Source organism: Candoia aspera, chromosome 4 (genome assembly GCF_035149785.1).
Source record: "Candoia aspera isolate rCanAsp1 chromosome 4, rCanAsp1.hap2, whole genome shotgun sequence".
Taxonomy (NCBI): Eukaryota; Metazoa; Chordata; class Lepidosauria; order Squamata; family Boidae; genus Candoia; species Candoia aspera.
Window position 1 is genome coordinate 65,186,112 of NC_086156.1, and position 24,661 is coordinate 65,210,772.

The 24,661-nt window shown below is 37.3% G+C and overlaps 1 protein-coding gene across 1 annotated transcript in view; it reads right to left on the reverse strand.

Annotated features, from left to right (window-relative positions):
• FHOD3 (formin homology 2 domain containing 3) overlaps nucleotides 1-24,661 on the reverse strand; it is a 311,906-nt gene that overhangs the window by 21,968 nt on the left and 265,277 nt on the right. The window contains exons 22-23 of the mRNA XM_063300332.1: nucleotides 15,401-15,591; nucleotides 6,924-7,116 (exon numbers count right to left, since the gene is read on the reverse strand). Of these exons, the coding sequence (XP_063156402.1) occupies nucleotides 6,924-7,116; nucleotides 15,401-15,591 (384 nt within the window). The remainder of the gene's footprint in view (nucleotides 1-6,923; nucleotides 7,117-15,400; nucleotides 15,592-24,661) is intronic.

The following is a 24,661-nucleotide window of genomic DNA, read 5'->3' on the forward strand; positions in this document are numbered from 1 at the left end:
TATTTCTTAATTGATAGGAAAAAAAACACCCCTCTCAAAATTGTTCTAAATATTTTATCCCATACTGTTATTAACGGTTTGAACATTACAATCAGAAACTGATACAGTATTTTTATCTTTAATAATGTAGCACTAAGAATTTAGGTGCTGCAGGCTTTTACTTTAGAAACTACTACTATGAATGTAATCCCTTAAGTACTTATAGAACTAGAGGGAAGGGGTATTGAGCTAAGCTTCATTGATTTTGTTATTAAATGAAAAAAGGTTCATAATTTAGTACAGGGTCAAAATTAAGATGACAGCTGGTGGCATAGTTGATGCTTTCATGTAGATCAACCATGCCAGATGAATTAATTTCAATGGATAATAATATTATAGTAGTCCAGGCATTTTAAAGAGTGCAAACCTAGCTTCAAAACCAGTACATGTCCAATTGTAATTTGTCATATTTCTTACCAACTAGAATTCAAGAATATCTATTATTTTTTATAGATACTGCTTGTTAAACAATTTGGGTGGGAGAACGAGAATTTTTTGTTTTTACCACCATATATTAGAAATGTTCCTTTGGACAAAAATCTCTGCATATATTGGCTTGCTGTTTTACTTATTTAGCTTATTGATTTTCACAGAAAAGTCAATGTCTGCAAACATCATTGAACGCTGCTAAAAAAAATTAAAAATTACAGGCACTTCTACTTTTTACAAAGATCAGAATTTGAGGCAGCCTAGTTCCAAAAATCCTGGTATTTATTTCTTTGCAATATGGCAGACTAATTCCCTCTGAAGGTTTCCTCTGTCTGCCAAGTGCATTCCATTTACTGAAAATTTAAAATTACTATGATTTGTGGATTTTCCATGCCATTCAATGAGGCATAAACCTTTGTTTTTTGTGAACCTAAGCTCATGCTTGGTGTCTCTCTCTCTCTTCCCCCATATGTATGGTGAATGGTTATGCCCACATATATGAATGAGGCATACATTCAGTTTCTTTATGAGAAGCTAGACTTGAAAAAATGTAAACACAGTCTGAAAGTTCTTCACTATTAATCCAATTTCCAGTATCTGAGAGATTTGATGCCAAAGCTGGAAACTTTTGTTAAGTACTGGCAGTCCTTTAAGTACTTGGACTGAATAAGACCATCTTAACTAAAGATTTACACATCTAAGAGTTTTACTTTTAAAGAGTTTTAATCTTCAGATCAGATGAACTGTACCTTAGTGCTGAAGAAACTAGCTGATAGTACAGTCAAAACTTTATGTATTATTTCTGACAAATCCTGTCGAACAGGTAAAATGCCTGTTCATTTTACCTGAGTAGAGCAAATCTAGTCTTCAGTTTCAAAAAAGAAAGATTGATTTAGGGAACTACGGATTTCCCTAATCTTAGGGAACATAGACAATTTGGCTGAACATTGATACCTTGGAGTATTTTAGAGCAGATCATAAAGAAATTGATCTATAAGTATGTCAAAAACTATGCACTGATTACCCAAAGGTTAGGATACATTTTTAAAGAGCAAATCTTGCCAGACTTTTATCTCACCTTTTGAGAATAAACTGTAGGCAAACAGTAGATGTAATATATTTTGATTTCAGCAGCATAATAATAATAAAAAAATACCCTATTAGAAGTCTGTGCTAGAGAGTCTAAGGGAGAAATTATAAAAGCAGTATCATATTGATGGGAGGAGATGGGCAGTGACAAATCTGATAGATAGATAGATAGAGAGAGAGAGAGAGAGATAGAGAGATAAATAAATATTATCATGAAGCAAGCTTGGGCTCTTTTGTATGAGAAGTGTGATATTGCACACATATATAAACTGGCTCAAAGGCACAAAACTGAAATACAATGTTCTACTAAAGGTGCTCTGATTCAGTGTTTTTAAAATATTGCCTAGATGTTATCAGTTCTGGTCTTCAGAGCTCTAATAATTTTGCCCACATAAAGTTTAGGACAGGACATTCTATGCTTTTCATTGTGACTTGAATATAACTTGAGGCTATTCTTAGACTTTTACTTGAATATACGCAAGGAAAATCGGCCATTTTTAGAAATACTGTTATGTGTATATTGCAAGTCACTCTAATGTCCTTTTTGTATTGTTTCTCTTTTCATAGAGCTCTTGAAAAAGAAAAAAAAAATCTGAAATGCAGTGGGCCTAAATAAAAACTTCTTTACCAGCATGTGGAAATCCTTTCTCTCTTTGTCTCTTTTGTTTCTTCAGTTCCTGCCCTCCTCTGTTATAGTGTTTTAATACTACCCTGGTTGCTCCGGATTGGGTGGCTCCTACTGTGAATGTACTCTGAGAGCCAGACCTCTGAAACCTTGGAGCTCTGAGAAGGTAGAGGATACTGGTTAGATGGTTAGAAAGATGCCTGGAGAGGACGCTCTTTCCAGGCTGTGGACATGCCCAACCAACACCTGCCCAACCAAGCTTTCTTTTTGGCTCCTGTTCAGTCTCATTGGTCTTTCTCCATTTTTCATTCTGCACCATCTACCACTGAACTGTGGTCTCCTGGCTCCTCTCTTTCAGCTGAGAGCTTGGGAAAATTTTTCTCTGATAAAGTGGCAAATATTGTTGATTCTTTTCCTTCCACCAGCTCTCCTCTGCTATCCTACAACCTTCTTCTACTCATTTCTACTCACTCTACATTTGAAGTTACCCATGTTTCAGAAAAACAAGTTTGACAAGCTGTGGAGGACTCTCCTTATACTATTTCTCCTGCTGACTTCTTTCCCTTGGTTCCCTTTATCCTATTCTTCTACCTCCTTTTCTATCCTATATTACCCATCTTGTTAACTGTTCTTTAACTACTGCTGGTTTTCCAGACTCCTTTGAGCATGTTCTTCTTCATCCTATGTTGAAAAAACTCTCCTTTGATCCCTCTTCGTGCTCAAAAGTTACCGACCGATGTCACTGCTTCCTTTTTAAAACTAAAGTCCTGAAAAGAGTTGCCCTTTCACAACTGTTTCTTCATTTATCTTCTAATGGCCTTCACAATTAGTATAAATCAGGATTTTGAGCAGACCATTTAAATGAGATGGCACTTTATTAAATTCTGAATTATATTTTGGTGGCTAAGTCCCAATGACTTACATTGGTGCTGGTCCTTTTGGATTGATGACATCATTTGACACACTGATCATCTGATATTGCTGTCATAGTTACAATCCCTGAGTATCATCGGCTATGCATTTGATTGGTCTGAATCTTTTTTTCTTCTCATCCTTTTGCAATGTTGCATGGTGGATTTTTGTCCTGAGAATTTCCCTTTATTGTGGGTGTCTGTCCCTCAGGGTTCAATCCTGGTTCCAATTTTGTTTATCATTTATATACTTCTCTTGGGTGCTCTGATTCATGATCTGGACTCTCAATATCATTGTATGCTGATGATGTTCAAGTCTATCAATCTTTTTTGGCCCTTGATGACAGAATGTTTTATTAATGTTTCCCCCTGGATACAAAGCTTTAAACTGAATACAGATGAAACACAGATCCTTCACAGATCCTTCATCTATCATCCTCTATTGTGTCTTCCCCCATTCATCTCCAGGGCTCCTAGACTGGCCCAATTTCCTCCACTTACAACCTTAGGATACTGTATTGTCTGAAGACCAGGTGACTTAGTGCCTGTTTATTGCTCTGAGTGATGTTTACTAATTTTCATTTGACAAATATTTGTAGGATATGGAGTTTCTGACAGAGAAGACTACAACTTTATTAGTGAGTGTGGCGGGGCCAGGGATGGCTGGTGCTGGGCGGGGGAGTGTGTGTGAGTGGCCTCTGAGGCATGGTGAGAGTGTAGTAGGGCCAAGAGTGGCTGTTGCCGGGGGAGGGGAGGGCACGCGAGTGGCCCGTGAAGTGCAGCACGAGTGGCTGCTGCTAGGAGGGAAGGGTGTGCAAGTGGCCCACCAGGCGCAGCACAAGCATGGTGGGGATGGCTGCTGCTGGATGGGGAAGGGTACATGAGTGGCCCATGAGGCTCAGTGTGAGCATGGCTGCTGCTGGGCGGGGGAGGGTGTGTAAGTGGTCCACAAGGTGCGGTGTGAGTGCAGTGGGGCCGAGGGTGGCTGCTGCCGGGCGGGGGAGGGTGTGCAAGTGGCTTGTGAGCTGTGGCGCAAGCATGATGGGGTCTGCGGTGGCTGCTGCCAGGCGGGGTAAGGTGCAAATGGCTTACTGGGGTGACTTGTGACTTTCCCTGCTGGTCAGCAAGCGAGGACTGCCTGTATTGAAATATGTATGGTGTTGTATTTGGTTTGGCTTTATGTTTATATTTATTTACTGGTTTGGTTGTTAAGTTGTAAATTAATTTTATTGGATTAAATTCTGTATTATTTTTTTCTGATTTGTACCATGCCATGATAAAGGTGCATTATTATAATTATAATTACCATCATCATAATCAATGGAAATTGTGCAGCAACCCTAAACAGTTTCCATTATAGCATAGCAGTCTGCATAAAATCTTTCTGGTTTAAGTTATGCAGAACATTAGATCCTGATTTAACACTCCCATTTTCAAGGCTTGTGAAGCATGTGTAAATTGAAATGATCTCATACCCTTAATCTTAAATGAAAATGTTTGATGAATTAAGTTAAATTTGTTTATGTTGCTTTAAGATTAGATCTTGTTATTTTTCTCCTGGTCTGTCCTAGAGATATACAAGTTACTAATTTTAGGATAAACAGTTGTTTAAGCTAAACAGTTGTTGTTGACTTGCAATTGTCTTCATCTATTTGAGTCATTTTTCTGCTTCAGGCATAATTAGTTTCAAGCATACAATAGAAAATTTAAAAAATGCATGTTTTTTCCATAATGCAAATGACGAGTAATTTCCTAAAGTCTAAATTAATTGTTTGAATTAATTTATTTTGCAAAATAACATGGTAGAGATTTAAAACATAGACCTGGTTTACAGCCATCTATTCCAGTCTGTTCCATCAGACATAGCAGAAACAACACAATGAGGAGCTAAATAGTCATGCTGTCTTCTACCTTCAATTATGTGCATTTATGTTCCCTGTAAGCCACATTGAAATATAGTAAATTTAGTTAAATTACATTTTGGACCACACAGATATCCCAATTTTTTTCAACATATACATAAGATTAAAACAACACTGCCATTTTGACATGGCAGAGGAAACACCATCAGGGTTGAACAATTATACCAATTTGTATGTGCTATTTTAGTCTACTCAGTTCTCCACCTGTTAGATAATATACATAATTTAGAGTAATATTTTTTTAAAAATCGTTTTTAGGTCATAAATATTCAGTACAAGTCTACATAGGATTCATTTCCTTTTGAAATCAGATCTTTGTATATTTTAAAAAAGAAAAAAATCCATTGTGTTTATATTGAATGTTGAGCATGCAGAGTTGAATTAAGGAGAATCTAAGCAGTTCTTATTTTTAATATATTGCTTTAGATTGATGAGACAAAGTTATCAATAAGAATCAGAGGAGTCAAACCTTCAAGGGCTGTTCGTGCTCACTTTGTGCTATCAGTGTGTCATGGGAAAAATACAAGTTGAATTCAGTGAGAATGAGATATTTCACAAATGTGTCTGATAAAACAAGAACAGATAAGGTCAAAAATGAATGAATGAATGAATCAATGTGGACTTAATGGAGAGCTGAGTGATTGCTAAGAAAGAAGTAAGCTGAGGTGGTTTGGTCATATAGACAGAATGAATGAGGATTGAATTTCAAAACAAATATAGGAAAAAAGAAAGAATGAATGAGTGAGTGGAGAGGAAGGGTAAGACTGAAAAAGTAATGGTTGCACAGATTTGACGAAATCCTCAAAAAGAGAATGATGAAAAGTTTAAAGAAGAAAAATCAATATATGATTCAGTATATGGATTATTTAATCTTTCCCCATACTTTACATAATTTTGTTCATTATAAAAGGAATCGTGTGGTAATACCTATGTAAGTTTTTCAGTTCTTCTAGGTGAACCTTTTATGATGTTATTCTAAGTTTACATTCTTTCTCAGTATTGAAAAAATGGTAAAAGGAACCTATGAATAGAAGACAGACATTAACTATTGAGGCTGAAGCATAAATGGACCCATTCAGTACTGGACCTAGTAAACAGCTCCCATGGAAACTTACTATCTCAGCTATGCAAGAGAAGAGTACTATACTGTTAGCAAGTACATAGTCTGAAGTACATTTAGCTATCCATAATGAGGTAGATCACCTGGTATAGAGCAGAAATGCAAAGCCTGTGAAATGTAACTTTAATTTCTGCCACTTGCTGCACCACAACACAGTTCACTATCAGGATGAATGATTATATTGTCCCTCTCTAATATACTGTGATAAAGTGAATATGGATCAATAATCTGCCTTTCATGCTGGCAATGATCATTTGTGAGTAATAACTTGTTTATGCAAGCAGAACAACCTGGTAATTGTGCTTTCTGGTATGAGAGACCAGGGTAAAGGTGAACATGGGTATGAGAAAACATGGCACATGAAACCAGTGGGAAAGAATGAAAGAAAAATATAACATGAGAAAATGAAAAGAGAAATTGAGAGTGTACAGAAAGAAAGGCAGAATGCACATGTCACTTCTAATGGCTGTTCTGTTTGAAAAAAATAAATGTGAAGAACCCATACGTAGGACTGCACACTGCACTCTAACATCTCTCTTTCTCATGCTGAAATTCTCCTTGTCCTTGCTGCTCTTCTCAGAGGTTACTTCAGCATCAACAATTCTTCAGTAGCAAAAATGATTCTATCTTAATCAGAATTTTCAATCTAATTTCAGTCTGGTTGACAAACACTGGTTATAATTAACTACAGTTAATTTTGGTAATATCAGAATAACGGAAGAGTTTGTCAGCTGCTAACCCCCAGACTTTATACATATTTTGCTGCATGTGATTTATTTTCAACTTACATCTGTGATCATTTTCCCTCTGGTTTTGTTCCTTTCTCTGTGGTTGGCTCGCTTCTGTTTCTGTTGCAAAACCCGTTCCCTGGTGGTACGATACTCCAGTGCAAATTCACTAATAATCTTGCAGAATTTATTGATGTTGACTTCACGGATTGCATAAAGAGGATAGCCCATAAATAACAAGAAGGAGTGGAACCTAGACAATCAGAACAAGTTACCTTTTAGAGTTTTTCTATAATTAGTAACAGAATCCCCACAACCAGTCTGGAACTCTTGCACAAAATGCAAGTTTGGCATTTTAGGGGGGTATCATGTAATGTGGGAAAAAAAATGCATTTTTAAAACTGACTGGGAAAAGTAAATATTTTAATACATTTTCAGCAGAACAGAGTAAATCAAAGGAATTGTTGCTTTTGAATTATGAACTTATATTCTGTTTCCCGGGTGTTTGTTTTTTCATGCCTTTGAATCCCTTTGTCTTCATTCCAAGAACTTATAAAGAAAAACAGAGTGACAATAAAGGAATACTTTGTGATCATTTCTTCCTAATTTACTTTCATGTGATGATATATAAAAGAAATTTTTGGGGAATGGAGGAACTGAATAATATATTGATTTTATTTGATTTTCACATTCATATTTGTTAATCCAATGGCAGCAAGATTAGGATGCTTGTAAACATTCTAATAAAGACAAGAAGATATGCATGCCAGCTGGCCATATTTCTCATCTTGATGAACATCAGGTTCATATTTAATAGTACCCATCTATTATTAAAGATGGCTTCTTACTCCCTTCTTTTCTGCAGTAGCATTTATTCATTATGAATTACACCGTGCTTCACTATTTTTTTTTTTAAATCACTAAAATATTTTTTAAAATTATGAACCACAGTATACACACAAGATTATTTTTAATTCTCACTAACAATAAATTGTTATAATTGCAACTGAAAAAATATTCAGTTTATGTGAATGAGAAAAGCATATAAAAGTTCTGCATAGGACTCATTCACTTCAAGAAATTTATGTTATCCTAAGAATTAGTGACTGTTCTCCCTCTTGCAGAATATCCCCTTTTTGATAAGTATATGTGTGTAAACAAATTCCTTGACTTTAGTGTGAAGCTTGGATTTTAAGAAATATTTCCCCCCATCTTGACTCTGGAAAGGGCAGTAAAAAGATGAAATGGTTACTCTGATTTGAATGCTATGGGTCAACAGTTATGCTTTGTGTAAAGAGTTTTAACAACTAATCTTAATTTCTAAGGAGATATTCAAAATGTTCTTTTTGAAAAAAGAATGAACCTCTGACCAATACGTCACCAGGGGGATCTGGCTAATCAGCCTTATTAATACCACTCCCCACATACTAACTTGGAAGCTGCTTTCCTTGCCAATGAGTCAATTGATCTAAAGTCAAGTACCATTTGAATATTACTTCTTTTTGTTCTTCTGCTTACCCCACATTGATACTGTTCTTCTCCAGGATTCCTCTTTGTTTCAGTGGGCTAAAAATATCCTAGAAAAAGGCAATGGGGAACTATGGCTATACTGTTGCCAATAAAATTACATAAACATGTAAACATCAAGAGTCAAGCTTGATTTGAGGGAGTCATTGGCTTTATAGCCAATCAAAATAAGCTTGCATTTATTTTGTTGCTAGCTCTATAACTCCAGCCTTCTGAGACTAGCAATTTTCATTTGCCTACTATGTCTGGACAATCTCATTATCCTAGCCAAATAAAAGTTGGGTCCCAAATGTCTTTCCCCTAATCTTTTCAGAAAAACAGATAGAATGTAATTGCGGAAAGAGAAGCCACAAACTGTTGCCTTAGTGGAATCCTTGGACCATCCCAGAAAAATGACTGTCCAACCTTTGTTTGAAAAGGAGACAGATTGCTTCACTGTTGAATAGTTTTTGGTCAGGAAATTCCTTCTTGTTTCTAGTTTCAATATCTTTCTGTAAAGCTTTCACTCACTCATTCTTGTCCTACCCTTGGGCTCTATGGGGAATAAATCTACACCTTCTTCCACGTGATGTCCCTTCAAGTATTGGAAGACTGCTATCGTGTCTCCCTTAGCCTTCTCTTCTTTAGGCTAAACATACCCAGTTCTTCAAAGGATTTAGCCTCCAAGCCCCTCACCATCTTTGTTGCTTTTCTCTGCACTCTTTCTTAATTCCTAAGCATTTTTCTTGTAGTGTGGTGACCAAAATTGGACATAGTATTTCAGGTATGGTCTGACAGTACAGAGTACAGCAGAGCTATCATTTCCTGTAATCTCAACGGTGTATCTCTGTTGATGCAACCAAAGAATGCATTTGTTATTTTGGCAGCTGCAGCACACTGCTGGCTCATGTTATACTGTGGTCTACTGGGACATCCAAAATCCTTTTCATGTGTATTACTGTTGAGCCAGGTACCATCCATCCTGTCCCTAGACTCCAACATAATACACACCCAAAATATCTTGGCGTAACCCTAGACAGGACGCTTACATATAAGCAGCACTTAGAAAATACCACAGCTAAACTGAGAACTAGAATTAACATTCTTCATAAGCTATGCGGTACTACATGGGGTTCTTCTGCTGACACACTGTGCACTTCGGCTTTAGCGCTGGTCTATTCAACTACAGAATATTGCGCTCCGGTGTGGCTCAATAGCGTGCACACAAAGAAGGTAGACATACAGCTAAACAGTACAATGAGGATTATTAGCGGAACCATCAGGTCCACTCCTACCCAATGGCTGCCCATCTTGAGCCATATCCCTCCTCCAGATCTCCGGTGGAAGAATGCTTTTCTCTAAGAATATAAAAGGATAGCTGATAACTTTGAGTTCCCCATACATGGTGATATAGTGCAATTAGGAATAAATAGATTGTGATCTAGGCATCCACCTATAGCTACTGCCAGGGAATTGGCTATAAAAATGTTTTCATCTCCTTGATTCCTGGAGGCAATCTTGGCAAAAAACCTGCCCCCAGCATTGTCAAAGCCTACCCTGTATTACAGTGAAGCCTCCTGCTTTTCATCAGCCATGCAGAATATGGTCAGCTATCAATAGAGTGCGCACTAATAATGGCAGTTGTGCAGATTCCCTAAATAAATGGGCAAAGATACCACCTCCAAAGTGTGACTGTGGGGCTAACAGGCAAACTGTTAAATACATAATATAAGAATGTATGACTAGAGCCTATGATGGGAACTTTGCTGATTAACTAATGGCAACTGATGCTGCAAAAGACTATATTTGTAATCTTAATGTTTGTTTTTAGTTATAAATTTTTATATACCCTTTTATATTCCCATTTTTTAATTATATTTGTAATATGTATGATGTGCTGCCATACAATAAATAAATAAATAGATATGGTGATGATACACATCTCTGTCTCACTCCCTTTCCTATTCTGAACCACCTTGTTTCTCTAAATTGTCACTTCTTGTTTCTAAGAAAAATAAATAATGTACTTTGGCACATCTATTAGCTTTAATATAGTCCACATTCTGGCATGATCTACCCAATCAAAGACCTTGCTATAAATAATGCAAAGGTAAACCCACTTCTTAAATTTTCTTGTTCTCTCCATTGTCCATCTTATTGTAGCTAACCGATTTTGTGTCTCCCTGCCTATTCTGAAACTTGTTACTGTAGCATTTGTCTCTCCGTGGATATTTCTGTTCTTCCTTGCAAGCTTTGTAAGAAAAACTTTGCTTGCCTGAGGAACTTGTGCAATGGTTCGGTATTTTCCATCTCCCTTCTTTGGCACAGTATATAATCCAATCCTTTCTAATCTCTAGACCATAAAGTCTTGTTCTTTAATCGTTGACATAGAGCTGACAGCATTTTAATTGCACTTTCTCTGCAGCTTCAACCAGTTGTGTCAGTTTCTCATCTGTTCCTGATTTTTTTCTCTCCTCAAATGTGCTTGTCATCCTAAAATTCCATCTGTAAAAATATTTCTACTTTCCGTTAAACTCATTTGCCCCATTAGAGCTCCTCCATGATTACTTTTGAGTATTCCTATCTTAAATGTATACTTTTCTATGATTTCTTTGAAGTTTTTGAAAAACTGCTCACTTTATTTGCTTTATTCTTCCACTTCTTGACATTCTTGATCAAGATTTCTGTATCTTTTTATTTTGAAAGTCTGCATTCATTTTATGTCCTTATTGCCCACAGCTTTTATCCAACTTTCTTTGTCTGTAAAGTTAGATTGCTCTGAAAACCATGAAAATCTTTTGTTCTCTGAATTTTGGGAATAATTTTTTTTGCTTCAGCTTTCATACTGTCACTCATTTCTTTCCCTAGCTCTTTCGCATACGTTAAGTATACTGAATCCACGCCTTAGAAACTTATGCATTCTGACTGTATATTCTTCAGGTCATATCTTGCTGGCACACTTACCCTCTTTCATTTTCTATGTTTAACCCATATATTTAACACACCACCCTTTAATTTCCTTGCAGTCTGTTTATGGTCTGTTCCATAGTTTATATCCAGAAGTGCTGACAGGATCACACAACGTTTATCTTCTGTCTCCTTTTATGCAGCCTATCTCCTTCAAGTGTTGTGCATCCAATAAAGTTCACGTGCAGAGTCTACAATTTTGTTGTTAGAAGCAGGTATTGGTAATAAACTAAGGTTTCTCTTAACCCTTTTCCTGCATTATTGCATTTATTTATTCCAGATCTTTCCCAGTTCTAGGTTCTCTGTTCTCCAATTTTGCGTCCCCCCAAAGAGTCAGACATGACTTGGTGCTTGTACAGGGGACCTTTCACCTTTCACCACAATAAACTATTAATAATACTAATACCTTTCTTTATGTCATATCATGCAATCTGCTATAGTATTCCTTGGTGGTCTTCCCTGATTGCATCAGTAAGTGCAGGTTTATGTGTAACACTGATGTACAGGATATCCACTAATTCTAACAGATATATTGTTTATTGGATTATAGCAGAGTGCATATTTTTTGAGTATCAGTGGTATTTCATGCCTTTGTATGAAGGAATGTTCATGCAATAATCTAAGTTAAAGTGACTGATTCTAGTCTATTTCTTCACTTATTCCTAAAACATCTATTTTATTATGCTTCCTTTTCTCTTGGCCATTTTCAGTTTTTTCTTGGTTCATATTTCTCCTATTCCATGTTCTGTGGGTATCCTTGCAAAGGGAAGAACCTTGATACTGGCACCAGCAGCGTGAAGCACCCTGCAGCTTCAATCTGGCCACATCATCACCTTTAAATCTCCTTGTGGACATTCTGGAGCCTACCCTACTATTAAGTAAGTAAGTAAAGTTTATTGTTGTAACTACAGGACATAACATAGGAATGCAATAAAATGTAACAATAAAACAATAAAATAGTAAAATTATAAAATAGAGTAATAGAAGAATCCTACTAGCTAAAGGAATGCCTTTCAACCTGGAGTGTGTGTCTCATCATCTAGCACCCAGACATACCTAAATGCTACACCCTGTCAATATGGTTTTCTTGGAAACAAAATGGCCCCAGTTAGGAGATGACAGCACTCAGACCTGTCAGCAAACTCCTGACTTCAGTAATGCTCCATTTCTATAACACTTTTTCTGTTTGCAACTTGCACGTGTTCTGCATTATCATGTATATTAACAGTTCATTTAATGTGCATTTTATTCTTTATTTTCTATTTTAAGCTTGATTGCTAATCTTCCCAACTATTGTAGTACATATTTGCTGTTCTTCAAAGAAATGTCTTGAATACCTTGATTCTATATGTTTTTATGTATATAGACAACATCTCTTTTAATTGGAGAAATTATTTTATTATGATGAGAGCCAGTTTGGTGCAGTGGTTAAACTGGGAGGCTGTGAATTCTAGTCCCGCCTTAGACATGAAGATGACCTTGGGCCAGTCACTCCTTCTTAGCCCTAGGAAGTAGGCAATGGCAAACCACTTCTGAAAAACCTTGCCAAGAAAACTGCAGGGACTTGTTCAGGCAGCCACCAGGAGTCAAAAGCTGACTCAAAGGCACAATAAATTAAACACAGTTATTATGGTAACTGGATTTAATTCACTAAGACCCACTTTTGGCTATTGTTTAAAGATCCCATAATGGCTATTTATTAGAAGATGATTTAAAATGTTGTAACATCCTTTAGATTTTACAGTACTGGTCACACAGCACCATCATAGTATTTGCCCAGCTGATTCAATCTTGCAGAGTTGGCACACTCTGGGTTCTTTTGATTAAACAATGTCATTTATTGGGACCCTGGAAGTGCACCTACTCTGTAGCAGTGCCTGCCCACTGGAATGCGGTTCACCCCAAGATCTGGATGGCCCCCACACTGCTGTTGTTTATATGGGCCATGAAGACTGGCTTTTCACCCAGGCCTCTGACAAGGGAAAGTGAGACTCTTGTCTATCTTTTATTGGTTTTACTGTAATTTCTTTGTTTGTTGTAAGCTGTCCTGAGTTTTTGGGAGTTGGGAAGCATACAATTTTAATAATAATAACAACAATATCAACAACTAATACTGCAGAAGTTGCAGAAAGAAGTAGGAGTTAAAGAGGACTGGAGAGGGGTGGAATGCTTTTAAATGGTGGCTTTTCTGTACAGCAGGTCCCCGGTTTAAGAATGTCCCAGTTTACGGACAACTCCTAGTTAAGAACAGACTGCCATAAAAACTATTGTATTAAAAATTTGAGTCAAGTACAATATTTTGAGTTAAATGCACAATAATACTTTCTTTTATTACATTTAAGATGTTTTGATGTATTTGGAAGTGTTTCTTAAGTGTTTTATATGCATAGAAAGGTAACATACAGTGTATATACTATATACTAAGACAAACATTTGACTAACTGATGCTAAATAACTGTTCCGACTTACATACAAATTTAACTTAAGAACAGACTTAGGAATGGAACTCATTCATAAACTGGGGATCTGCTGTATTGTGATTCTTTTATGTTTTTTGATTTTCTATTGTATATGGCATATTTCTGCATTTTTTATTAATAGCATATTGTAGATTTTGTCATAAAGATGGCTTAATTAAAAAAAATGAATCTAAAATATTTGGTCCTGGAATAAATCAAGCTATTTTCTGAATTCTAGGGGAAAGTTTTTTCCCTCTCAACCAGGGGTTCTCAATCATGACCCCCTGTGGGATCAAAAGCAAACTTAAGGTGGTGGGTGTCACACATTTTTTTTAGACTTGCACATATTTGTCCAAATAGAGAAGGAATATGGTCTAATGAGGCTCCAATTACATTTGATTGCTCTGACTGATTCGCTCACACCTCCACCTCAACAGCAATGTCCATTTGTTTACTTATCCTTAATGTCTCATTACCAACTCTTCCCTCCATGAAAATGTGGAGGTTTTCTGTGGGAGGGGGCAGTCAGCTGGTCACAAATGTGATGGCAGTAGGAATTCCCTTCTTCCTGAATCTGCCTTCCTTCAACCTGGCTAGAAGTTCCTGGGGCAGGGCAGGCATGAGAGGCATCTGTAAGTCATGCTGGACTGCCCAGCATTGGCACTGGGGGCTCTGCTAGTGTGCTCAGCCACTGGATTGGGGAGGGTCTGGGCAAGGCAGGGAAGAGAGAGAAAAAATGGTTGCTGCCACTGCCTTCTGTTCCTTCTGCTTGCGAGAGCTGTGGTGGATGCCAGAAGCTTGAATGGGAAAGGCAGAAGCTATGCCACCAGCTTCCCTGCTCACTATGGGGAAGAGTGAGATGACGCCATGATGAGGCAGGAGTATCACCTCAGACCTATCTGGCAGCAGCACATTCCCATGCACATTCCAAGCACCCAGGCTATGTACCTTTCTTAGGGTCCTCCACTGCTACCTCCTTAGCAAAGAAATGCCGGGAGGAAGAGCAAAAGGTGCTGCACTTTGATTTTCTTCCCTTCACATGTTTCACATTTGGGCTTCAGAGGAACAAAATCACTGTGTTACAGAAACCCCCTCCCCAAGTGTGGCATAATGGTTAAGCTGTTGGAGTGGCACCAGGAAGTCCCAGGTTCAAATCCATCTTTAGCTACAGAAGCTCACAAAGTGATTTTGGGCCAGTCAGTTTCCCAACCTAGCTCTCACAGTGTTGTAGGAAGATGTGCTCTGTATGCTCCTAAATGAAGCTCCTAAATGAAAGGTGATATAAATCTAATAAAGAAATACATTGGTACATATATTCATATATATACACATATACATATATAATGAATACTTGTAGTACTGTCCCAAGCAGTTTGGCTCATGGAATGGGTGAGCCGGGGGTCTGTCTTAATGAATGCTACCCTGATGCAATTTGGAAACTTTCTGTGGGAGGGTCAGTCAGGTGGGCTTCATGCCAATTACTAAAACTACCTTCAGAAATTAATTTAAATCAATTATATCTTGACAATAGCCTCCAAGTATATTGAAAAAGCATAATTCTATCACATTTGCATATATTAATCACACTGTGCCTTGATGCTCTACCTGTTAATTATTCTTCTGTGGACAATCTTTAAAATTATTATTCTTTCTGCACAGTCTCTAAGGAACTCGGACATTTTTTGCTTTAATGTTGATTTCATTTCATGCTTTGCAATGGCCTTCAAATGATCCCATGATGCCTTGCATCTTTTTTCCATTTGACATAAGTTATCCTGAAGCTGTTCAAAGTCAACCTGAAAAGAAGAAAAACAATATAAAACTGGTATATATTCTAGTACTTTGCCTGTGCAGCATACAAAAATGCCTTGTCTTTCATCGATTTCCAAACTTTTTGTCATTATACTAGATCATGGAATACATGTTCAAAGTGAATTAGGACCATCTTCTTGCAAATATATACTTTGTAAATAAGAAGAGTGCAATTATTCTCTTTTGCAGAAAAAAAATCAGTATTTCCAAGAATACTGATCAGTATAATACAAGAGGGAAATACAAGAATCAGTATTTCCCTCTGGTTGTGGAAGGTAGTTCACAAGAAATAAGATATCCCAACATCAGGGAACAGAGAGTTACAGAAAGAGTGCTTGGTATAAATGAAGCTGGTTATTCTGCCAGGATCATACGCCCAAGCAAGATTTTTCTGGCAGTTTCTTCAAACAAAGAAGGCACAAATGCCCAAATTACAATATGAGATTTTTAAAAAGTGCTTGGTTTTGGCCAACATGATAAATTGGAGGAAATTTTATACTTTAATCAAGCTGACAGAAAACTTAGGCAACATCACTAACTAAAGTATCATAAATATTCTCTTAACTTTTATTTATCGTACTTGATCACTGTACCTCGAGTAAACTGTATTTGTGTTACGCAAGACACATAATTTTGAATGTTTTGTGCCAACAAATTTTATTGCTATAAATAAAGTTTAATGTGGAGGAAGCCAATAAATTCCTTAACAAAATAAACAAGACAAATGCTCTTAAGATCATTAACCATAAAAGGTGTTTAGATGGTAGTGCTCCACAGTCTGGCTTATATTGCTGAAACAGGAAAGCCCAGTGAGATTTCACTACATAAAGATACCCACGCAGTAATAATTGTGGTTATACATAAATTGCAATTATTTTTTGTCATTATACTAGATCATGGAATACATGTTCAAAGTGAATTAGGACCATCTTCTTGCAAATATATACTTTGTAAATAAGAAGAGTGCAATTATTCTCTTTTGCAGAAAAAAAAATGAACAGTAGTATTTTTTTTAAAAACCCTAAATTTACTAAACTTTTATATTTGACATATGACCTAGACTTGGGGGGTGGGAGACAATTCAGTGTAGGGAGGATGAGATGCAGGAAGATTCAAATTCCCGTTTTCAATAAACTCAGGAATATTCTGAAAACAAGAAGATTGGTTGAGATTTAGGTGCTGTTGATTTTGAAACACTGAGACTAGCCTAAAACAATCTATTCATACTTCCAGTAATATCTTCCACTCTACTCTGTTCAGACTACAAAAATGTTTTTAGTCAGTGACCTACCCCCTATTTTTTTTTACTTCTTATTGTGTGAGTTTTCTTGGTGATTTTCCAAAATAAAATGATTATTTGAGGGAGATGCTAATGCATCAAATTATTATTCCTCTGTTGCATTTAGACCAATGAAATGATAGGGTTTTAGCATTATGACACAATAGTTGAACTTCTATGGGTAAGAGGGAGAAACTGGCTTGTGCCCAAGAGCTATGAATCAGGGTGAAGCAAGTTTTTGCCAGTAGGAAAACAGATCATTCACAAAGTCTACAGAAGATACAGCCTCTTCTGTGAGCATCCTAAACCAAGCCAAATCCAAAAACGCCAGAGAATTCCTGGAAGCCTGGCACTCAGACAAAGCAGCCATCAACAGACATACAGAGGTAAACAACATTTACATACCATTCAAAAGGGACAATAGAAAAGCCAAAAGACCAGAATAGTTCACAGTTCAACCCTGAGCTACAAAAATTCTACTACACTTGACAATGGATTTTTTCCCTACTTCATTTCAAAATATATTTCATTCTGTGCCCTGAAAGGAAATTGTTAATGTGTACATTTAAAGTTCTTTCACTTCCTAACTCATATAGAAAATGAAAACATATCTGCAATTAAGCATATTTGCCACCTGACAACAAGCGGCAGTCAGAACTTCACAAAAATATTTTTCAAGAAATGTCTAATTGTGAGGATATGGTTTCTGCCGAGTCAAAACCTATTATCTATTATATGGATAATAGAGATACACAGCCTCTTGAGAATTTTTAAAATAAGCAGTTTTAGATGCCACAATAATTAATTGCAAGACAAGTGTAGGGTTGCCTAGCTTAAAAATCATATATCCCATCTCAAGCTAATTCATAGGAATCTACAAACAGCTGGTTGGAGGATTTTCAATGCGCGGTAGGTAGCACAGAAAAGAATATAATAGTAATATCCAGCACCCCTCTTCCACTCAGACTGGTGACCACCAGAAGTGGCTTTACACTACACATAATGTTTAAAACCTACCATCTTAAATGACTATGTTATCCCAGTTAATAGTTAATTTAGTGTAAAATCTACATTGAGATGTAGAAAGTAATTATTTATAAATAATACTTTAAACTTTGCACTAGGAAAGCCCCAAATGAAATAACAGAGATAATATTCTTATTCATAGTTTTATTTTGCACCATTTAGTTCAGTTAGTTTTCACTTTTCAAAACAGTGCATTTTGCTAAGAAATACAAATAGGGTATACTGAGTGAAGAAGATTTAAAGGAGATTTAAAATTTAAATTTAAAGATTAAAGATGTAAGATTAAAACATTATAAAATTAAAATTTCATAATATTTTTAACATTTGAAGTGTTCATGCATTCCTTTTCAGTTAACTCCTTCGAGGCTAAAGGAACCATGATTATTTTTTGTTGTACATGAGATGGGCGGCAGAGAAATTTATTTAATAAATAAATAATACATTTTTAACAAAAAGTTTTTGGCTATCAAAGAAGCTTTTTAGTATTGGTGCAATCTCCTGAAAGGGTGCAACACTTTATCAAACATCTCATATTACTCATATTACCATGACTCACACAATGCCAGGTCAGATGGACATTTTTTTTCTTGCATTAACTTTCAGCTTTTCAAATCTTTGACATTCTTAGCTAATAGAACAAAAGGTGGATGCATAAGGCAGAACTTTTCTTACCCTATAACCCTCCTATCACCTCTATTTTGTATAAAGACAACTTTGCCCCACAGCACCTGGCTGAATTTCTATATGAGTTAGGAATTGAAAGACCTGGCTCCCCCTATTGAGACTCTTGGAGATAAAAGGGAAACTTCTTCCCTGACTGAATTCGTACTGAGCAAGATGTACGTTCAGTCTTGTACACATAACCCTCAGGAAATGTTGGTATATATATTTTTTTTCTGCCAGGAAATTTAGCTGCAGAGGAACAGTTACCATGGTAACAAATCACTTTGGCAGGATGAGAAGGTCAGATTAATTGTCCTCAGGTTGGGGTGTGGAAAAGGATGACCAAATAAGAAAAAGCTGCTGCATTGCCTGGGGGGAAGTTGCCTGGGCTTGCTACCAGAAGGTTTCAGTTTCTGTTTTGCAGCCTCTTCTTCCAGTCCAGCTCAGCACGTGTGCATAGGCTTGTAAATATGTAAAAAGTTTTTGTGCCTATCCAGGGCTCTGGATATGGAAACACTTTAAGTTTTATGCTTTCTTTAAATACACTTATTTTTATATAAATGCCTGATGTGTTTTTTTTCTGATCTCTCAGGCCAAACGCTTTCCAGCTCTCTGCAACAGGAAATCCATTTGTCTTTTCACTCACCCCTTTCCTAGTTATAGGGAGAACTACATCACAATACATTCCTCCTTCCTTAAGAGAAGACTTTATTAAAGTCCTACTACTGTACATGGAAAAAGCATAGATGCCATTCTGGTAGTTGTTGACTTTTTTCCTAAGAAGCCTCATTTCATTCCCTGTCATGGCCTCTCCTCCATTTCTGAAACTGCAGTTTGCCTCACATATTATTTACGAAAAGCACACAATTCATAGTGCATTTTTGGGAAACTCTTTTCCACTGTTGGATGCAGAGCTCCTCTTCCACTCACAGTTGATGGAGAAATGAGAATAAATGCCACCTCAGAGTAACACCTTTGCTGGTGTGTAATGCACCAGTAAAACAATTGGCCTGATCTGTATACAATTCTGAGTTATAGCTCAGTTTACACTCAGTTCACACTTCTACTCAGATGTCAATGTTTCAGGCCACCTATGGTTATCATGTCTGCAGCTAAATGATTCTTGGCTCTCTCCTGTTCAAGATACCTCCCATTTTCTCCAGGACCTGCAAACTGCTTAGTACCTTCTGAAAGATCAACTGGATCATGCTTAGTACCTTCTGAAAGATCAACTGGATCATGTCAAAACATCATACAAGGACTCTGCTGATGATCATCATCAGGAAGACTCCTCCACTGCTGCTGGAGACTACAACTGATTTTCTACCAATTTTTCTCTCCATAAGATTTCCTAAAGAGCTAGATGCCAAGTTTTTTGCATAATTTTCCTTAATCACATACTGTATATGAATCTGGTAGCCTTTTGTTTGAAGTTTCCAGCTTCACCCAAAAATACATCTGCCTTTTTTGAGACCCGGATGGGGGAAGTGCACCCTTTTGCTTCTTCCTGAATTTTCAGTAGTATTTGGCACTATTCCGAAGCTCTCTGAGGTATTTGGCACCTCACCATCATGGTATTCTTCTGGATCACCTCAAGGGGGTTTCTCTCCTTCCCTAAGGGGGTGATTCTAGTGGTGGGTAGAGATGAAGTGAGCTTATGGGCAATCCCTTGTTATCTTTGAAAACTATTTTGAAAGTGTAACTGTTATAGAATACATCGGCATATGTGCTGGTGAGTGACAGCTGCTATAGTCATGCAACACCTATATTGTGAGGGATGCAGTGGCTTCTAATATGTTTTTGGATACAATTTATATTGTCCCTGGCACCTGCAGGACCACCTTATCCAGATAGAACTGACCCATCCAAGTATGCTCATTGCTTGGTGAATGCTTCTCTTGAGAAATTAAAACATTGGTGAGGTTACTGTTGAAATCTTTATAGATATTTTCCTATCTCTAATATACCATCCTTAAATCAGGTTAAGAGGTTGACTCCAGGCCTTCATAGATGAAATTTATTATTTGTAAGATTTCTAATCTAGCCTGATTTCAAGATACAGGCAACTTTGATTATTTTAGTGAACCATCTATGCAGGATATGAAACAAGGCTATTTGCTGGGTGGATAATTCAGTGAGGAAAGGCATAAAGTGCTGACAGTTATATACAAAAATGTAAATGGCTTCAAATTAGATTATCTAACTCAGAGATCTCCTTCCACACCAGTTTGTCTGGCCAATGTATCTGTCATTTTGAACTTTGCTTTCAAAGTTCCATCACCATCTTCTGCTGTGACAATCCATATATGGAACTCCTTCTTGAAAGAGAGTTTGGCTAGTGAGTTTTCTCTTTTCTTCTCTCTGATACAAGAAATAAACATCACACATATGTTTACATACAGTGGTGTTTATAAATTTATGAACTCTTTTGAATTTTCAATATTTCTGCATAAATATGATTTAAAATGTGATTTGTTCTCTACACAAGTCCTAAAAATAGAGACCCCAATTAAGCAAATGAATAAAAAACAATATACTTGTTCATTTATTTATTGAGGAAAATGGTCCAAAGCTACCTATTTGTGTGTGACAAAAGTATGTGAACCTCTAGGGTTATCAGTTTATTTGAAGGGGAAATTAGAGTCAGGTGTTTCAATCAATGGGATGATAATCAAGTGTGAGTGTGGGAGATCCTGTGGGAGATTATTATATTTGAATAACAAAGATCAGAATTCTGAGTATTCACTATCAAAATCTGATCTTCACAACATAGATATGTGGAAGCACGTCATGGCTCAAACAAAGGAGATTTCTGAGGACATCCAAAAAACAGCTGTTGATGCTCACCAGGCTGGAAAAGATTACAAAACTATTTCCAATAGACTGGACTCCACCAGTCTATTGTCAGGCAGATTGTGTACAGGCAATTCAACACCACTGCTATCCACCCTAGGAGTGGTTGCTCAACCAAGAAGATCATACCAAGAAGTCCCAATATTCAAACAAACACATTAATTACAAACCAGTTATACTGGGCAATGTACTAGAACAGAATGTCAAGTAGCAATATCTGAGCATTTAGAAAAGATATGCTACTATTACCAGGAACCAGCATACATTGTAAAGAACAAGTGTCTGACTAATCTTCATTATTTTTACAATGTATTGATTAGCTTGCTAAACCAAGGGAATGCTGTAGATATAATGTTTCTGGATCAAAACATTTGACATTTCTCATGACATTCTTGTGGACAAGACTGATAATGTGAGCTAGTCTAGAACTTATTGTGCCCTGCTTTAAAAACCACATCCAAAGGGTTTCTTGTATCAATCTGGAAGGAAGTACGATTTAGAGAATGTAATGAAAAGGATGCTTATCAAATTTGTAGTTGATACAAAGTTAGGCTAGTACTTTAGATGACAAATTCAAATTTAAAGTTACTTTGATAGGCTTGAATATTGGGCCAGATCCAGTGGTTTGTTCAATTGTGTCAGGTGTAATATCCTGTGTCTGGGTATGAAAAATCAAATGCATATGTACATGATTAGAGACCTGGCTTGCTGGCAGTGTGTACAGGGGTATCTGCAGAGGGTGGGGTCAAAACAGTCAAGACGATGGGCACAATCATGTGATTGAAGCCTGTTTTTTTAATGTGCATGCTATGCTTTAGTGACCAGTTGCACTCACCATTTTGACTTTTTTACCTCCCTGCAAATGCTCCTAAGTGTATAGAAAAAGAATCTAGGAGTACTAGTGGATCAGCAGCTGAAAAAAAGGAAGTAACATGTCAGCCCTTTAGGGTAGACTCCACAGGAAGTTGAGAACTGTACTTTATTGAGATAGGCTGTAATAATAGAATCTTGCAAGCCTGATTGTGCTTTACCTCCTTCCCTTCTTATATCCCACTGAATCAAGGAAGAACTTGCTCAGTCTGTTCTGAATTCTTGCATTTCCCAGGACTTACAGAATATTTCAACCCTCTTTGCTTATATAATGGTTCTTGTCTATTTCCCACAAGATCATTTCCCTGCTTCTCTACACAGTGTCAGGCAGCACCTAAAAGACCAATGAAATCTTCAGTTACTTTAACAGATTATGGAAGGTAATTGTTCCATTGTATTCCATATTGGTTGAGCCACACTTCTAGTACAGTATGCAGTTTTAGATACTGCACTTTAAAACAGATGTGAAGACACTGAAGTAGATTCATAGGAGAGTTACCAGATTCATAGGAGAGCTATCTGGTAACCAAGCCCTATGAGAAATAACTAAAGGTGATCTGCAGTAGGAGGTATCTACAAATATCTAAGAGTCTGAAAACGTTTAAGAAGGTGTAGATCTACATATTTTCTGTGAAACTGAGAGCAGGACAAGGACCAGTGGGCTGAAATTAAAACGAAGGAAATTCAAGTGAAATACAGGCATACAGTTGTAATCGGTATTATTCAACCCCCATTGCAAATCAGGTTGATTGTCAAAATGTACAGACTTTCAGCTGTTTGCAGTGAACAAATCAAACAAAAGCAATTGAAATAGCTCAACACAACAAATGCTTCAAGTGGTGTCCCAAAAGTCAACTGAAAATGCAACTTATAATGACTTCTCCAGTCTCAAAATTATTCAACCCCCTGAATAGATTCCATCACAACAGCACACATACAGTATGCAAAACAGATGTTGTCTCAAGCACAACTGATGCAACTAATCAGGGGCTTCATTAGTTGTACCAGGTGTGCTTGAGCTAGAACATATGAAATACCTGAAGTGGCTAGGGGTTTGTTGAGTGTCACATTTGACTGCATGTTAGAAATACAGTACGGCTAAGTCAAAAGAATGGCCCAAAAAGGTAAGAGAAGAGATCATTGCTCTTTACAAACAAGGAACAGGATACAAAAAGATAGTGAAGGCACTGAATGTTCCTAGAGACACTGTTGGAAGCATAGTTTGCAAGTTCAAAGTTAAAGGAACAGTGGTTACACTACCTAGACGGGGCAGAAAAAGGAAGCTGTCAATGGCTGCAACCAGATTTCTGAGAAGGCAGGTGGAGAGAAACCCTCAAGTGACTGCAAAAGACCTGCAGCAAGACTTGGTGGCAACAGGCACTGAGGTTTCAGTGAGCACAGTAAGGCTCGTACTAAACACAGAAGGTTTCCATGCCAGAACTCCCAGACGTACACCACTACTGACCCAAAAGCACAAGAAAAGTCGGCTCCAGTATGCTCAAAATCATATAAATAAGCCACAGAAGTTTTGGGATTCTGTTCTGTGGAGTGAAGAAACAAAACTGGAACTTTTCAGCTCAATGGATCAGCGGTATGTCTGGAGAAAGAAGAGTGAAGCATATGCTGAAAAGAACACTCTGCCTACAGTTAAGCACGGTGGTGGCTCGGTGATGCTCTGGGGCTGTTTTGCATCCTCTGGCACCAGAAACCTGCAGCGTGTGGACGGCAAGATGGATTCACTGAAGTATCAGGAAATCCTAGGAGAAAACGTCATGCTGTCTGTAATGAAGCTGATTCTTGGGCGTCATTGGACCTTCCAACAGGACAATGATCCCAAGCATACCGCAAATTCCACTAAGGCTTGGATGCAGAAGAAGTCCTGGAAGATTCTACAGTGGCCATCATAGTCACCTGACTTGAACCTCATAGAAAATCTCTGGTGGGATTTGAAGAAGGTGGTTGCAGCAAGCAAACCCAAGAATATTACTGAACTGGAGGCCATTGCTCATGACAAATGGACTAAGATTCCTCAGGAATGCTGCCAGAAGCTGGTGTCTGGCTATGCATCTTGTTTGCAGCAGGTCTTAACAGCAAAAGGGTGCTCTACTAAGTACTGAAGATGCTTGCCATGAAGGGGTTGAATATTTTTGAGACTGGAGAGGTCATTATAAGTTGCATTTTCTGTTGAATTTGGGGACACCACTTGAAGCATTCATTGTTTTGAGCTATTTCAACTGCTTTTGTTTGATCTGTTCATTGCAAACAGCTGAAAGTCTGTACATTTTGACAATTAACCTGATTTGTAATGGGGGTTGAATAATTTCGATTACAACTGTACCTTGGAGATATTGCAGGTTTGTGTT